Source organism: Melanaphis sacchari, unplaced genomic scaffold (assembly GCF_002803265.2).
Source record: "Melanaphis sacchari strain LSU unplaced genomic scaffold, SCAv2.0 Contig484_pilon_pilon, whole genome shotgun sequence".
Lineage (NCBI taxonomy): Eukaryota > Metazoa > Arthropoda > Insecta > Hemiptera > Aphididae > Melanaphis > Melanaphis sacchari.
The window spans coordinates 19,244-37,124 of record NW_020271323.1 but is presented as its reverse complement, the minus strand read 5'-3'; the positions used below and the strand labels follow the sequence as shown (position 1 = coordinate 37,124).

General features: G+C 31.4%; 2 protein-coding genes across 2 annotated transcripts; one reads left to right on the top strand and one right to left on the bottom strand.

Moving 5' to 3' along the window:
* Positions 1-8,305: 8,305 nt before the first annotated feature.
* Positions 8,306-12,616, top strand: LOC112598381 (zinc finger MYM-type protein 1-like). The gene is made up of 4 exons (XM_025344808.1): positions 8,306-8,548; positions 10,292-10,444; positions 10,532-11,848; positions 11,966-12,616. Exons 1-4 carry the CDS (start codon positions 8,306-8,308, stop codon positions 12,614-12,616), a joined length of 2,364 nt encoding a protein of 787 aa, XP_025200593.1.
* A 692-nt stretch (positions 12,617-13,308) lies between these two features.
* On the bottom strand, positions 13,309-16,600 carry LOC112598380. Its single transcript, XM_025344807.1, has 8 exons — positions 16,597-16,600; positions 16,419-16,495; positions 15,848-15,940; positions 15,696-15,765; positions 15,455-15,515; positions 14,317-15,358; positions 13,984-14,250; positions 13,309-13,899 (listed from the first exon to the last, which is right to left on the bottom strand). The coding sequence occupies exons 1-8, from the start codon at positions 16,598-16,600 to the stop codon at positions 13,309-13,311; spliced, it is 2,205 nt and encodes a 734-aa protein (XP_025200592.1).
* Between the last annotated feature and the right edge of the window lie 1,281 nt (positions 16,601-17,881).

Sequence of the window (17,881 nt, the reverse complement as noted above, 5' to 3'; positions counted from 1 at the left end):
ATTGGAAAATTAAAATCAAATACAAAATGTAATAAAAATCAAAATTTTATTTTGCATATTATGCATTTTGTTCTAGTATATTTTGACTTTTTTTGGAGCATGTTTGCATGCATATTTTACAATTTAAAATGCATATAAATCCAGTCTTTAAAGTTGATGAGTCATTCGATATTCATAGTACTAACAATTTTAACAGCGCTCTTTTAAACACATTAAATACTACCAACTGGTAAGATAATACTCGGTTTAAATTAATTATTTTTTAAATCCAAATAATGAAATAATTAGGTATACCTAAACAATATTAATTACTCATATATTTTGTAATGAATATAATAAAATGTGTAATAACAAAAACATATTTTCATATTTTATACCCTTTTCCAATAAATCAAAATATCGCACAAACAAGTGTGATAAGCCAATAGCTGAACTACGATCAAGTTTACTCATAATTTACAATATTTCGTCAATGAATCGGTTAGGTCAGTCCTAAATAATATTTACACATAGAGTTATTAGTAAAGTAATAAAGCATCATCTACAACTATTGACGTTGAGTAGGTACCTAAGTGGAATTTTTAACAATGGTAATTTATAGTCAATTAAATAAAGTAATTATGCTAGTAAATGCTTTTAAAATATAAGAAATGATACATTAAAAGTAAAGTAAATTTATTACAAGATCAAAGAATTTCTATTTAATTCATTAATTTTAAGAATTGCCTCCACTCAATAATTCTTATCATGATTGTATTAAATATTTTCATTTATTAATTAGGTTTTGGCTAATGTCGTGTAATCTGAGGGTAAGCGATGTAAACAATTTTCCTCATGACAGCGATTCAAACAGACTCGCTGGCAAGAGGTTTGAATCGTTTGAGCGAACAACGAAATCAACGCTTTAATTTATAAACATGCGATTGTGTTGAAAAAAAATATTGGATTGTAATATCAAAAAAAGTGACGCAAGTGTCGACGAAAAAAAACAGCGTTAAACACGAGTAATCATTTAGGGCGAAAAAAATCGGTCAGTAGAATATAAAGAAGTCAGAGAACAATAATTAATTAATGTGGCAAAGGTTCTGTGGTTGTACCTGTACGATGTTAAGTATAAAAAGAAACATACCAATAAATCAACAAGAAGTTATTGATAAGTTTGTTTAAACATCAACTAGATATGTCAAAAAAAAAAAAGTTTAATTAGCAAACTTATTTATATAGATTTAGACTTATTTGAAATTTACTTAGAAAATTTCTATTTTAGAATTTTATTTATATAATTTACACCCTATAAACTAAACCTCATTAGTTTTTTTGTTGTTGTATGAATAATTATAGCACTATAGAGAATATTTTTGGCTTGGCTGAATACTTCTACATAAATTTAGTATAGAATTAAATTTTACTTAAATATTAAAAATGTGAGTGTCCATGAATATTTTAGGCGGGCTTGGTTTCCTGAGTCCCTCTCTCAAATACAAGGTTTTTGTTTTATAGGTGATGGATGTCCTAAATGTTGTTGGTCTACTAGATAAATAAAGTTCAACACGTCACTATCCGTACAGGTGTAGAAGAAGAGGGAAAATTACATCAGTTTCTAAGCAGGTACATCGAAGATATATATGTATAAATCACAATTATTTAGTGCATTATAAGTAAAAATAGTTGAAAATAAAATGCATGTGTGTCTTGTATAGACCATGTATAGTTTATTTCATAAAATGACTACATGAAGAAAATAATAAAATGTGTTATAAATAACTTACTAAAGATGATCAATTACCGTCGATTTTAATTTATTACCACTGGGTAGTAACTACATAGTAAGTACCTACCTACTGCGACTGGAAATGACTGAGAAGTGAAAAACGCTTCAAAAATATAGCAAAAAATTTTGTGGTAAGAACGGATATGATTGCAGTTAGTCGAAGACGTCTAAACTACTCCTGTGTCGCCAGGGTGGTAACCAAGCACACAATGGAACAATGATGAAAGATTCATTGCAATTACTGCGACGGACACAAGGGTGTCCCAGTAGCTACGTATTGAAATTTAATGTTACATATTTGTAAATATATCTGGTAATTTTGATGATGACCCCAACAAAAGTATTCAAGGCGAATAGACTTTAGAAGAAAATCATTTACTAGCTGATTAAGTTAAGAACAGAATAGCATCAACGTTTCATTCTCAAATAAATAAAAAATCTAAAAAAAACGGTAAAAGAAACAATTTCTCCATTCCAAAATAAATTATTAACTTTTATAGAACAAATAGGGTCTAATGATGCTGATAAACAATTTTTATTATCTTTATTGCCGGATTACAGAAATCTAAACGCTTCACAAAAATTAAATTTTCATATTTATGTTCTTAATTTTTTTTAAATATACATCAATTTAATAATAATAGTTCATCTTCTTCGACTTACGATAATTTAAATTAACACTCATCATCTATATACTTACCTCCATACAACCTGACGTTAACAATACATATTATTCAAATACATCGTATAACACTCTAACTCCTTATCTTCAACCTGTAATGTATTCACCTGCACCTCAATCTTCATTATCTTATCAACAACTAACAAGAAATTACAAATTCAACATTTTTACAAACTAAAAACCCCGTAAATTTCCATCTTAATATCTCCTTAAATTAATAAGTTTTTATTTAATTATATTAACCTTTTCAGTCTCCTTGACCATTGCAATGAACATATATTTGAACTATCATAAATGTTTTGTGCCTTTGTAATATGTAGGGATGTGAAACTTGAATTATATTTCTTAGAATATTCTTAAGTTTAGATTAAATTACTTTTTATAATAATAACATGTATTAAAATATAATTTTCAAACGATTTATTAAAAATAATATTTGATTATACAATATACATGGCCATTGATAATACACCTATTGTACGGGCCGGCGGCATATAATGATAACACACGCGTACCGAACACCTAAATACTTCGCACGCACCACCTAATTCAAGACGCACGGTCTATAATGGGTACTTAAAAACTAGGTGGCGATGGGTATAAATATAAAATAAAATGCGGTAACTCAAATATGGTAACTAAAATGTATAATTCGCCAGTTTGTCACAGCCGTATAATATAAAATATAATAATGACTAATAAAATAAATACAAATAATTAGCCCTTTTGCGGCTACAATTATATATACAAATTATAATAAAACCAATCATTTGGCGATTAGCGTCAATTTAAGAATATTGCAAAAATACAAGGTAATAATAACAACGGCGATTAGCACCGACAATAAATATAAAAAGTTGGCTATTAGAGCTGTTACAATTTAATTTAAATACATAATAAACAGCTCACAAAGTCATAAATAATAATAATATGCGATTAGCGCCGACAAAATATAAAAATATTGGTGCTTAGTACTCAGTATAAAGTATAAATGATATTAAGTTATTGGCGATTAATCTCTTTAATATATAATATATAAGTAATAATAATGATGTGGCTATTTAAGCTTGTGCTAATAAATAATACCTAATATAATTTATAATATTTATTTACATATGAGTACATCGTTAAACACACTATGAACAATAATAGTATACATTTGGCTATCTGAGCCAAGTATATATACCAAAAAAACCAAATTAGTTTATAAAATTGTACTACAACAATTCTTCACTACACATATTTACGGTGGTTTTTGCATAACGGAATACGAACAACTACGACAACCAACACACATAATCACATGAACTTTACACGGGCGTTGCCCTCATTAAAATATAATAATATAATTTAAACACAAACATTAATGATAGCAACAAATGCCCGTGCATGCGTGTGTCTCAAGATCTATAAAGAAGAGGTTAGTCATTTGTGGGCAATGAACCGTAATAGTAGTGCGGGGTAATGATATCTGTGACGTAGGTAATAAACCTCAAAATATCGAATTGTTATTTGTTATTAGTCATCATACAAATTAAAATCTCTATTGCTGACTACTGGTCGCCTGGATCTATTAAGAATCTTTTTTATAGACCTTGTGTTGGATCTACCCCACGACTAAATAAAATATTTAATAAATAAAGTAAAATTCATATTAGAAATGTTATGGAAATGTTTATTTTCAATGAAATATATAATCATGATAATATAAGCCAAATGGTTTGTGATTTTGACGAAATTCGTTAAAATAAATAGGGTAAACAGATATTCTGAATACGATATACTCTATGTGGTTTAATAAATTAGATAATATTATACAAAATAATATTAAATAATAATTAACGTAAGTATTGTTAAATATTAATTTTGTATTTACATAATACAGACCATCCGTATATCAGATTCTAAATATTACCGTGAAGTAATCCACTTTCTGAAAGATAGAGAAGCTCAATACCACACGTACCAACCTCAGGAGGAAAAGGCCTTCCGAGTAGTGGTCAGAAACCTTCACCCATCTACTCCAACAGTTGAAGTCGGAATAGCAATCGAAGAAATTGGTTTCTCCGTCAGGCAAGTTTCCAACGTTTTACAAAAAACCACCAAAAATAAACTTCCTATGTTCTTCGTCGACCTGGAACCAGCCGAAATAAATAAAGACATCTTTGGCGTAACGTCATTACTCCACACAAAAATAAAAATAGAGGAACCACACAAACGTAAAGAAGTCATCCAGTGTCACAACTGTCAAGAATATGGACACACAAGAAAATACTGCTCATACTCTCCCAGATGTGTCCGCTGCGGAGGCCACCATCCTTCCTCCAGTTGCAACAAATCAAACGACTCACCTGCCAAATGTGCCCTGTGTGAGGGTGACCATTCAGCGAACTATAAGGGATGTCACATCTACAAGGACCTCCAACGCTTCCGGAAGCCAAATTTGAACAGTCATGTCACCAAAACAACGTCTCTAAAGGTCGTAACAATATAAATATTAATAATTGTAAAGCCTCCCAGCAGCAAACACCCGACATAAACTCACCCCCTCGTACTTATACCCACGCAACATCAGGCCACATTCCCAACACAAATCCCAATAATAACTCCCTGACAAATTTTCTAAGTGAATTTAAAGCTTTAATTAACCCGCTTTTATCTCTCCTCACCACTGTCCTCGATCGTCTTCTCGCTCAAAATGTTAAATAACACATTCACCTCTCAGTCCCTAGCCATCCTACTTTGGAATGCCAATGGCCTAGCCAATTATAGAAACGAACTAATTACATCACTAAATGAAAAACGAATAGACATAGCACTCATCTCAGAAACACATTTTACGTCCAACTCCAAATGTTCTTTTCCCGGGTACAACACCTTTTTCTCATGCCATCTCGACAACACCGCCCATGGTGGAGCCGCCATCATTATCAGATTATCACTCCAATTTACCGCTACCCCCCCTCACCAAATTAATAACGACTTTCTACAAGCGGCGATAGTTAATATTAACTTAAACTACGTGCCAATAACCGTTGCAGCAGCATACTGTTCCCCCAAACATAAAATCACGCCTTCACAATTTGATTCCTTTTTCAACTCTCTTGATCGCTACTTCATTGTAGGAGGCGATCTAAACGCCAAAAACCAAACTTGGGGCTGTCACTCAACTAATCCAAAAGGACACTCTTTATTCCAATCAATTATCAGCAATCATCTCACTATCCTTAATCCCCCAAATCCGACCTATTGGCCTACTTCTACCAGAAAGCGTCCGGACATACTCGACATTTTCGTTATCAAAATTCCAACTAATCTAAATCATCTAATAAAAAACTTATTAGACCCAAACTCTGATCATATTCCAGTCTTTCTCTCCTTAGACGGTCATCCTTCCTCTAAACCAAACAAAGCATGTCTTATGAACAATTCTACGAATTGGACTAAATTTCGTGAAATAATAAATGCAAAAATAAACCTCAATATTAGTTTAAAGACTCCAAACGAGGTGGAGGATGCAGTTCAAAATTTCACTGAATCCATTCAATCAGCTGCTTGGAATTCTTCTACCATCCAAAATTATCATACCAATTCCCATGCAACTTCCACCCACATTAGAGAACTAATTACTCAAAAGCGCCGAGCCCGAGCTAGATGGCAACGCACTAGACTCCCCTCAGACAAAAACTTGCTCAATAATCTTGCCTCATCCTTAAAACGAATGTTAAGTAAAATAAGAAATGAATCTTTCAATAACTGGACCTCCTCACTTACCGCAGAAAGTGGGTCACTCTGGAGGGCAACCCGCAGCTGCCTGAAGCAGAAAACCGCCCAAGTTCCACTAAAAAATAGTAACGGCAACTGGTGAAAAACAGATAAAGAACAAGCTGATGCCTTCTGCTCACACCTCTCAAAAGTCTTTCAACCCCATAATGATATTAACAACAATCTTCTGGACACAAATATTGAAAACTCCCTCTTCTCCCCTTTACCTCTCTATCTTGCTCCCAAACCGTTCTCACCAAACGAGGTTCAATACTATATTAAATCTTTTCCTCTTAAAAAATCACCCGGAATAGATCTAATCACCGCAGAGGTAGCAAGACAACTCCCTAATAAAGCAATTATTCACCTAACCCATATTCTTAATTCTATATTAAGATATATATATATATATATATTATTCTATATTTACTATCTTACATGCCCCTTCAATGGAAGGTCTCAGTAATAATCTTATTCCCGAAACCTGGCAAACCCCCTGCCATTCCATCATCAATCGCCCAATAAGCCTCCTTCCTTTCTTTTCAAAACTCTGTGAAAAAATTAATTATCAAACGCATATCACAGCTCGTTAACGATAAAAACATAATTCCTCATACCCAATTTGGTTTTCGTAACAAGCACTCCACCATACACCAGATTCATCGCTTAACCGACGCCATTGCTTACTCCTTCGAAAACAAACTTTACTGCTCCGCAGTGCTACTCGATGTTGCACAAGCATTCGACAAAGTCTGGCACACTGGACTTCTGTATAAACTAAAACAATTTCTCCCTCCTCCCTGCTTCCTATTCTTTCTATTCTAGAAAATCGCCACTTTGTAACTAAAGTAGGCTCAGAATTCTCAAACCTAGCACCCATCTTAGCGGGCGTCCCCCAAGGTGCCATTTCGTCCCCAATTCTGTATAACATATACGCCGCAGACCAGCCAACTTCTTCTAATACATCAGTTGCTGAATTTGCCGACGACAAAATCATCTTCACCTCTAATGAAAACCCTCTTGTCGTCAGCCAACATCTACAAAATCATCTTAATGAGATGGAAGTATGGTATTCAAACTGGAAAATAAAAATAACCAACGAAAAGTCTTCACATATAACCTTTACTCTCAGACAAGGCGTAGTCCCTCCTGTCTCTCTGGCAAACAAAATAATACCATCAGCTACCAAAGTTAAATACCTAGGCCTTCTTCTCGACAAACGCTTAACTTTGGCCGAGCATATTAAATAAAAACGCCTCTTACTTAACTCCAGACGAAAAAGTTTTTACCCACTGCTAGGCAAACAACCCAAGCTAAACCTTAAAAATAAACTATTGCTTTACAAAACCCTTCTGAAACCCATTTGGGCTTACGGTATCCAATTATGGAGAGCGACAAAAAAATCGAACATATATAAAATGTTTGCCATTTCAATCAATAACACTTCGTATAATCACCAACGCTCCCTTTTACGTTACCAATCATACTTTACACTCTGATCTTGGACTACCGACTGTAACCGAAGTGGCCACATCCTCCTACAAGCGCTACCGATCTCGCCTTACAAACCATCCCAACCCACTTATGCTCGCTCTCAACTCCGCAAACATTCCAGGTAATCCACCGAGAAGATTAAAGAGACGCTGGTGTCGCGATTTAGATACCTAAATTGTCACTATTTTAAATTAAATAAATAAGAGAAAAAAGAAAATATATATATATATACGTATACTTAAGTAAAATGTACATTATGTAATGTAAAAATCACCTTAAATATCATGTCGAGTGTTACCGCTGGGTTGCTACTTGCTACTCACCTCACGCATTCGCAACAATAATTGTATTTCAACCCATATGCTTATTGTAACCATTATTACAGATTGTATATATTCTAATAAATGTTAAAAAAAAAAAAAATATTTACAAGTTAAGTATTAGTAGATAATATATAAGTAAGTATATTAACATTATTTTTCGTTTTAATATCTAATTTTGTCAACATTTTAACTTCAAATGTCTCTAAAAAAAAAAAATTTTGCCTATGTATGTTTCATAGGTGGTAGGTACATATTTTAGCTGTATCTATAATGTCTGGTACTATGTGCGCAGTTGTATGCTGCAAAAATAGATTGAAAATTACAAAATGTTTGGCAAAAGATATTTCCTATCACACCTTTCCCAAAGACTCTGAACCAGAGCATTTAAAAACTTGGATTTTGAGAACTAAACGAACAGACAAATTTAATCCTAAGTCATATCATATTTGTTCTGAATACTTTGATGCTGATGACTTTGAAAGAAATTTAAAAGCTGAAATGTTGAACTTAACAGTAAAAAGACAATTAAAAAAAATCTGGTAAGCGTGACAATTATTGTCATTTATATCAGACATAAAATACAGGTACCTAACTTTATAATATAATAATAATATTTTCATATAAAAATATCTTTATAGAAATGCATACACAATTTCTATGAATAATATATAACCAACTATTTTGATATAAGTTCATAACATATAAATACTATTGTAATTATATTTTTTTTTTTTGTTAAAACTTTTCAAAAAATAAATTTAATATTTATTAAAATTAAAATATATCAATAAATAGTAGGTACCTATATCCCATACAAATTATTTTAAAAAATACAAAATTAGTACAAAAATAGGTAATTATTTATTATTTGTCTTTTTTATTCAAATATAGCTGTTTCATCTTTAAAACTGCTGGCAAATGATTAATCGTCTGAAAATACTTCAAAAAAAGACATTTTTGAACAATGACTGATGATATAATTATTGAAAACTAAAAGGTAGATGAAATGATAAGGATAGTTTATGATGATGAATTTAACTTAAAATTTTATGAATCAACAAATGAAAAAACACTCAGCATATTGATAGAAATATTTTTATTTAATTTGTAAATAAAAGATAATAAAAAGTACTATAAAAACATGTTCCCTAAACAATACTATAATATTTAGAATACTCTTCAGATAATTTAAATAGTTAAAATTAAAAAAAATAATATATTTTGAACTGTTTGCGCCAAAGTGCAGTGCGCAAGGTTTTGGCAGGACTGCGTACGTTGTCTCATTGTCAGCTTGCGATTGTGTTTCTGTTATCAAGCTGATAGTGGACCGCGTACGACAGTCCGTTACTTTTATAAATTCGTAGTTTTCATATATTTTTATTTATTATGGTTTTGTCCAACCAGGGCCGGATTGGTATGTATCGGCCCATCGAGATTTTCACTTCTAAGCGGCCCATTTATATGTTCACCGGCCCAAAATTTGTACAGTAAATTTTTGACAAGGTATTAACGAGGGTATAAGCCCCCCCCCCCCCCCGAAAAATTGTATTATTAAGATTATTATATTTTACTGTATTACGTCATAGCCACAGTGCCGTATTTACCAGTAAACACTATAAGCTAGTGCTTAGGGCGGCAATTTCTCAAGGGCGGCAAATAATTTTTAATATTACATTTTAACTAAAATAAATGCTACTAATTATAAAATGTTTTTAGACCAATGGGATTGTGGTAATATTTATATTTTATGTTTTTCAATTTCATAATCGTAGAGTTTATCGCTCTATTATATATCATTGCTATTGCTACATTATTTATAAATTTTTCGTTATCGTGTTGTAAACAAGTGGATACGACGAATTCGATTGTGTGTTTATCTGTACCTAATCACAATAAAAAAAACCCAATCATTAGTCAATGAAATCGCGAACGAGCTCATAGTGTAACATGTTCTATAGTATTATAGTAACGAACGTGTTCACTGTTCAGTGTTATTTTTTTTTAGTGCAGACGAAGTTCACACTTTTCTTATTTGTATGAATATTTGATTTTTTAAATTTTTATTTGTAACATTTTTAATAAAACTATAGTAAAATGAGTGACGGTCGATCACGTTTAAGTGGCTATAAGTATAAAAAAATCGCGGAAGAAAAAAAAAATCAATTAAATAACTTAGTGCAAAAAATCCCAAAAATAGATTATTTTTTTAAACCAACCACTTTTTTAAATGAAGTTGAAAATTATGAATCTACACAGAAAACGCTCGCTAGTTGTTCAAACTCGGGTACTAGTACTACGGACGTCACTTATATTCAAAACGTCACATCTTCAGAAAGTTGTTTAAATAATACTACTGAAAAAGATAATGTACCAATAGTCGATTCAATCAGCGAGGATCCTGCAGAATGGGTAATTAATGATTTGACAATTGATCGCTTATTACTAAAAGAAATAAAACAAAATATTGACTATGATTTATTATCAACAAAATTAGAGTTTGGGAATAAAACGCGATACTTAAAAAAAAGTGTATTTTATCGGAAACTTTTAAATGGAGAACAACAGCTTAGAAAATTTTTAATTTATTCTCGTAGTAAAAATGCAGTATTTTGTATCCCCTGTCGATTGTTTGGAGGTTCTACTAAACTTGCTACAGAAGGTTTAATGGACTGGAGAAACGTTATTAAGATTGTAAAACAACATGAAGTCTCTAAGGAACATACTAACTGTCAAATAGTATTTTTACGTAGGAGCAATAATATTGGGAGAATAGATAGTGATCTCTGTATTCAAATAAATAATGAAATAGATTATTGGAAAAATGTGTTGAAACGGGTTATTGCTGTCATAAAAAAACTGGGAAGTCGTGGTCTTCCATTTAGAGGTTCCGTGGAAAAATTTGGAAGTCAAAATAATGGTAATTTTATGATGTGTTTAGAATTAATATCTGAATTTGACCCTTTTCTAAGCAATCATATAGTTCAACATGGAAACCCGGGCAGTGGTCATACATCTTACCTTTCTTCTACAACATGTGATGAAATAATTACATTAATAACAACACAAGTTACTAATGTAATTATAAAAGAAATTAAAAGTGCAAAATATTTTTCGATTGTGATAGACTCAACTCCTGATATCAGCCACACAGATCAGTTAGCATACGTTATTCGTTACGTTAGAGATGACGGTTTTCCTGTCGAACGCTTTATGTGTTTTTTACCAAATATTGGGCATAAGTCTGAAACACTTGAAACGGCCGTATTGTCTTTTTTAACTAAACATGATATTGACATAAACAACTGCAGGGGCCAGTCGTACGACAACGCCGCCAATATGTCGGGAATTTACTCGGGTTTACAGGCAAGGATAGTAAAAAAAAATCCTTACGCGTATTACGTACCATGTGCTGCTCACTCGCTAAACTTGGTTGGGACTTGTGTAGCTGAATGTGTAAAAGAAGGATTATCGTTTTTTAACACTATTCAACATCTTTATTCTTTTTTTTCTGCATCTACTAGACGATGGGATATTTTAAAGTCTAGCCTAACGCTCGGTAAAAAAGTTGTCAAAAGAGCAGATGGAACTAGGTGGTCTGCTCGGCATGAAGCTTGTGACAGCTTATATCAAAACTATGACGGTATTATGAAAAATTTAAGTTTATTAGAAGAAGATAATTTTGAAAAGGCGACGACGCGTTGTGAGGCAGCTGGCTTAAGACGTCAACTTGACCGTTTTGAAACAGTTTTTATGACTGTATTTTGGAATACAATTTTGGAGCGTTTTAATAGCACAAGTAAAGAGCTTCAAAAAGTAAACATAGATTTGGGGATAGTTGTCAAACTCTATAAATCATTAATTAACTTCATAACATCTATTCGAAATGATAAATGTTTTAATGAATACGTAATTTTGGCAAAAAAAATAAAGAGTGAAGAGTACGAGTTTGATAAAGTAAGGACTAAAAAACGCAAACTTCAAGCAGACGAGACAAGAGAAAATGAAGTTCATATGACTGGAAGTGATAAGTTAAGAATAGAAACATATTTTACCATACTGGACCGAGTGAAGAGTGAACTTGAAAAAAGATGCGCTGCTTATACTAATACATTTGACAAATATGACTTTTTGACTAATTTAATACTACTTTCACCAGAAGAAATAACTCAAAAAGCTAATAAGCTTCAAGAATTGTATAGCGATGATTTAGAAAAATCATTCGCTTGTGAATGTGTTCATTTTCGAGCATATCTTCAAAGTATTAATACAAATATTGATGGAGTTATCGAATTATCAATACACTTACGTGGTAATAATTTAGATACAGTTTTTCCTAACGTAGATAATGCTCTACGTATGCTTTTATGTATGGCAATAACTAATTGTTCAGCCGAGAGGTCTTTTTCTACGTTAAAACGTGTAAAAAATTATTTGAGAGCAAGTATGGAAGGAGATAAACTAAATTCATTAAGTTTATTGGAAATTGAAACTGAACTAGTGAACAAAATGGACTTCGATGCCATAATAGATGATTTTGCGACTCAAAAGTCACGCAGAAAGCCGATGAGCACTAGACATTAACTATTTAATTTTGAATATAATAATTAACTATTTAAGTATTTATTACTACCATGTTTTTTATCATTATATTTTATATCGTATTTTTATAATTAAATTTTTTTATGAATATGTATATGTATGCATTTTTATAACAGCTGTATATTTTTATTTTTCATTATTAAAATTTTAAGTAATAAAGAAAAAAATAATAATTGTATGATTTAATAACATTTTTTACACTAGAAAAATATTTGTATTAAAAGGCGGCAATTTATTTTGTGCTTAAGGCGGCACAATGGTTAAATCCGGCACTGCATAGCCAATTAATTGTAAGTAGTGGCGTAGCCAGGAATTTTGTATAGGTGTAGTGCTAACCATACAAATACAATATTATGTCTTTTATTTATACTTTTTATTCTTTTTACTATTCTTGATACAAATTTAAGGTCAACACGGTCAAGGGAGAGAGGGTGTTAAGCCCCCTTGGCCACTGATTGTAAGACGTTAAATAAATATAATAATGAATATAGACAATATTAAACTTTCACATAAATACATTATACATAGGTAATGTATATAATAATACTTAATTATAAATTATATTATCATACATACAACAAAATAAAATAATAGTATAATATAAAAATAATAATAACAATAGTCAATAAGTATGTCTTAACAATATTAAACATTTTTTTAATGAAACAATAAAATTACATATTCAACAAATTTGCCATTTTTGTATTCTTTTTGGACAATTCGTTTATTATTTCATTATTGTTTAAATTAACTAAAATATCTTTTTCGACAGACATAATCAAAAATGTTTCCAGTTTAGATTGACTTAAACAATTCCATAGTCTATTTAAAACATACTTTAATTTTGAAAATGTGGTCTCACATCTCACTTGACTACATGAAAGCGTTAAGACATACTTATAAGCCATATACAAGTTTCTATATGCATTTGAATGTAAATTATATTTTTGTAGAACTTGGAAGCAACAAATAATGCAATTTTTACAAGCTAAATTTTCATTTAATTTCAAACACAAACTGGTTGAAGATGCTGTATTATTCTCTTCATTTTTATCTTCCTCATTGTTTTCCTGATCATCGTCATCATTTATAGTGATTGTAGCAGAAGCAATGTTTTTCATTTTTGGCCATTTTTCTATAAAATCTTTTAATTCAGACTGTATAGATCCTGGACTTATATTGGAATCAAATTTTCTAAGCTTTTTACTAATCCATTCAAAGGCTGTGCTTGGTAAATTATTAGTGAAATATTCTAGAATTAAAAACTGTAAATCATTATAAAGTTGACTATGTGTTTCAAACCGTTTTTTTAAACTTGTTATTATTTGATCATAAATAACATCATATACATTAATATTGAATTTTAGCATTGGGTCTGTCTGAGCCTCATCATCAGCTATTTCTCCCGGCATTTTCCTTTTCTTTTTAATTCTTTTCATGGGAAACTTTTCTTCAATATTGTATTCTAATTCTATGTCATCCATTTTACAATTGGCCAATTCAATAAATGTCCTTGTCAAATCTTTAATATGATTAAAGTCTCTGGCTTTAGACTGCAAAGTACTAATTGTTGTTTTTACCATGCTAAATGCATGTACACCATTCATTCCTTTTGTCTGTAAATATAATGATAATGGTGTAATGTATACAAATATTTCTTGAAAAATATGTGCGGTTAGGACAGTTTCATATTTTAAAAGACCATCAATAAAACATTTTGCTTTAAAGCGCACATCTTGAGCAAATCCATTTGATTCATAAATTTCATTTAATGTCTGTATAATTTCAACATACAAGCATTCATTAGGATTTAAATAGGTACCGAATACTTTAGTTAAGCATCTGTCTTTGGCCCACCAACGTGTATCTCCAATACAAGAAATAAATTTATACTTGCTATTTTCATGCCACTTGTTCATTCTAAGATATGATTCTCTGACAAACACCGCTATTGAATTTAACAAACCAAATAATGTAGTACTTTCATTGCATACTTGAGTTGTATCAATCATAACAAGATTAAGCACATGTGCATAACACCATACATGTACTTGCTCAGGTGATTCTTTATTTAACCATAATGAAAAACCATTGTATTGACCCCGCATATTACTTGCACCATCAGTAGAGCTGCCAATACAGTTTTTAACATCTAAATTAAGATTATTCAACGCTTTACACACAATATCACATAGATTTTTACCTTTCCCGCTTTTACAATCAACAATAGCTAATAGTTTTTCATTTATATCATCAGTCACAAACCTAATAATAATTGCAAGCTGGTCATGCACATTAATATCTTGGGTAGAATCAATTTGTATTGTAAAAAACGGCGCTTTTCTAATATTTTCAGCAATAGTTGTTTTCATTAAAGATCCAATTATTTCTATAATATAATCTACAGTGGTTTTTGATAGAAAAGTTACCAGACCACCAGGTCGGCCTGGTCTAGATACAGTTTGACGATTTTTAGATTTTTGACTTTTGTAAATAGCTCTATATGTATGTTCTTTAAGAACTGGATCATATTTAGATAAAAGCATAACCATCTCTAAAAAATTCCCGTGGTCTAATGAAGGATCATTTAATGTGTATGCCGCTTCTGCATCCTTGGCACCACGGTAACTTAGACCTAGCTTACCAATTAATTTTATAATATCGATTAGTCTTTCCAAAACCACCTTGTTTCTTTTAACTTCATATCTCTTTCCACTAGTAAATCTTGAGTTAATGTCAGACATGTTAGAATTAAGTAAAAATGCTTCAAAATTGTTTTCATGATTTTTTGATTTTTCGTGTTCGCTTATTCTAGTATACAAATTACTACTTGACGAAGGCAAACAACCTATTGTAAACCGATTATCTTCAGCATTAAATGCTAAACAAAATGTACAGAAAAATAAATTGTTAGACTTTGAATAAGTAAGCCACGTTCGTTTGATTGTTAAATTTGTTTCTTTTCGAAAATAAGCTTTCATAGGATGAAACGTGATGCCACTTAATGGTTGTATAGGATGAAAATTAAAAAATGACTGCAAATTTTTTGTTAATGGTTTACTAAAATAATTTGGTGAATCTACAACGTTATCAGGTGTCTTACTTCTTGTATCCACATCACTTGGATAACTCTAAAGTAATAATATTAATAAACATTATGTGAGATTGAATTTTTATACACTTTTAATTATTAGAAATATTATATAGTTTTACCTGATCAACTATAACTGTTTGGCATATGTTTGTTATGTTAGTATCAAATGAATTATCATTAAGCTCATCAATGTTTGTAGAAAGGCTAGAAGTCTATAAAATATAAATTATAAAAAAATAAATAACTAAGTTTACTTGTTCATGTTATTAAAAACATTTAATATACTTACAGATGATGCGTACCTGGAGGTGGAATGGGATGGTTGTGTGTTGAGGTAGCAAAAATAATAACACGATTCCTTTTCGGTAAAAGTCGGTATTCACCGGTTTATTGATGTTTAAAAAATGAACAAATGCTAGGTCACAAGTATGAATCCGGTGAATGGTCACAATTGTGAAATCAAAGGTTCACAGTACGCGAGTCGAACAAAAACCTAGGTCGTTGTACCGCGTACGGTGTATGGTGAAAAAACTCACTCCGGTCGTCGGACCGGTTGGCGGTGTCGGCGGTCAAGACGTTCCGACGCCGTTGATCGTGCGTCTGCGTCGTCCGTCGTCACTGGCGGTTGGATAGAGAAGTCGTTCCGCGGTTTTCCGCGTAAAGGCCGTTTGAATTCAAACGGAATATTACGCGGGACCGCGTCACAGAGCTATACTCAACTACAACGTTATCAGGTTGCAATGCTTCACTAGATGTCTCAATTAATTCTAATAGTTAAAATAAAAATAATTTTGTATTAATTCAATTTTATTTATATGATTTAATATTTAATAATTAACTTAATAATGCAGTTTTTTTGAAAAATCACCCATGTTAAATTGAAAGTTTAAAGCTAATGGTTTTGCAGTTGAAAAACAAATTTTTTTTTGTTTTGGATCATTTCCAGCAGCTATTATACCAAGTAACCTTTTAAGTCTAGCCTTTTCTGCTCCTCCTTTCGGACGTTTTATTGTTTTCTCATCACAATTCATTTTTAATTTGTTCAATTTTACGAGTCAAAAGTAAAACAACACTTATGGATAAGAAATTGGAACTGATGACAAAATAATAAATATTATGGACTATCGTGGTCTATTTGTTATCAACAGTCTATTTTTAAACATCGCTAAATGTGTCAGCACAGAATTATTCTGTGGTATCAGTGTAAACATACTATCGGATAATAAGACGTAATAACCGATAAAAATAATAATAATAATAGACAATAGCTTACATAACTAGCAATTGCCTAGTGTCTACTAGATGTATAATGTGGTTTATTGGTTTATTACAATATTATTACATCTTAAGTTGTTACGAACTTATCGTATATTAAACATGAATTTATTTTCACCCGTACTCTGATACGATGGCGACGGCCCATCGCCCAAAATTTAAGCGGGCCCACCGAGATTTTCTCGGTAGCTCGCCTAACCAATCCGGCCCTGTGTCCAACCAATCTTTTTATTTTTATTATATACTTGTGTCATCAATTATTGTACTGAATTTATTATCTTATTGTATCTCGATGACACTGTCCGCAACAAAAGCCTATAAAAGGCTGGACGCACCAGCTCAGAGTGCCTTTTTCTTTTGTCTTTTTTCTTCATATACTTTGGTTCGAAGACATCTCATTAATATTTTATTTCAAAGCACATGTGCCAAGTTTTTGTTTCTTTAATTGTATTGCATCATAAATTCCTGGTAAAGTATCGTTTCTATTATAAATTGTATTGTAGATTATTGACCATATCTTTTCCCAAAATAGGGTGGTCATTTATGTTGGTTTGCGTTTTATGTTGTGGTGTGCAATTGGCATTATTCGTCAGTGGTTACTTAAAGCGGTCGCACGTGTGCGGTTGTTCTTAATATTAAGTTCCTTTTTGTATTATTATTATAAGTACGTCCCCGACACGGTCGCGTGGGATAAAATCCACCGCTTAAGATAACTACTTGTGTTGTGATTGTGAGTATCAATTTTGTATATGTTATACCATTATATTCATTTCTTTTTATATTATATTCATTGTGCTAATCAAGTACGTTAAAAAATCATTTAATATTGTATTCACTGTGCTAATCAAGCACATTAAAAAATCATTTCTTTTTATATT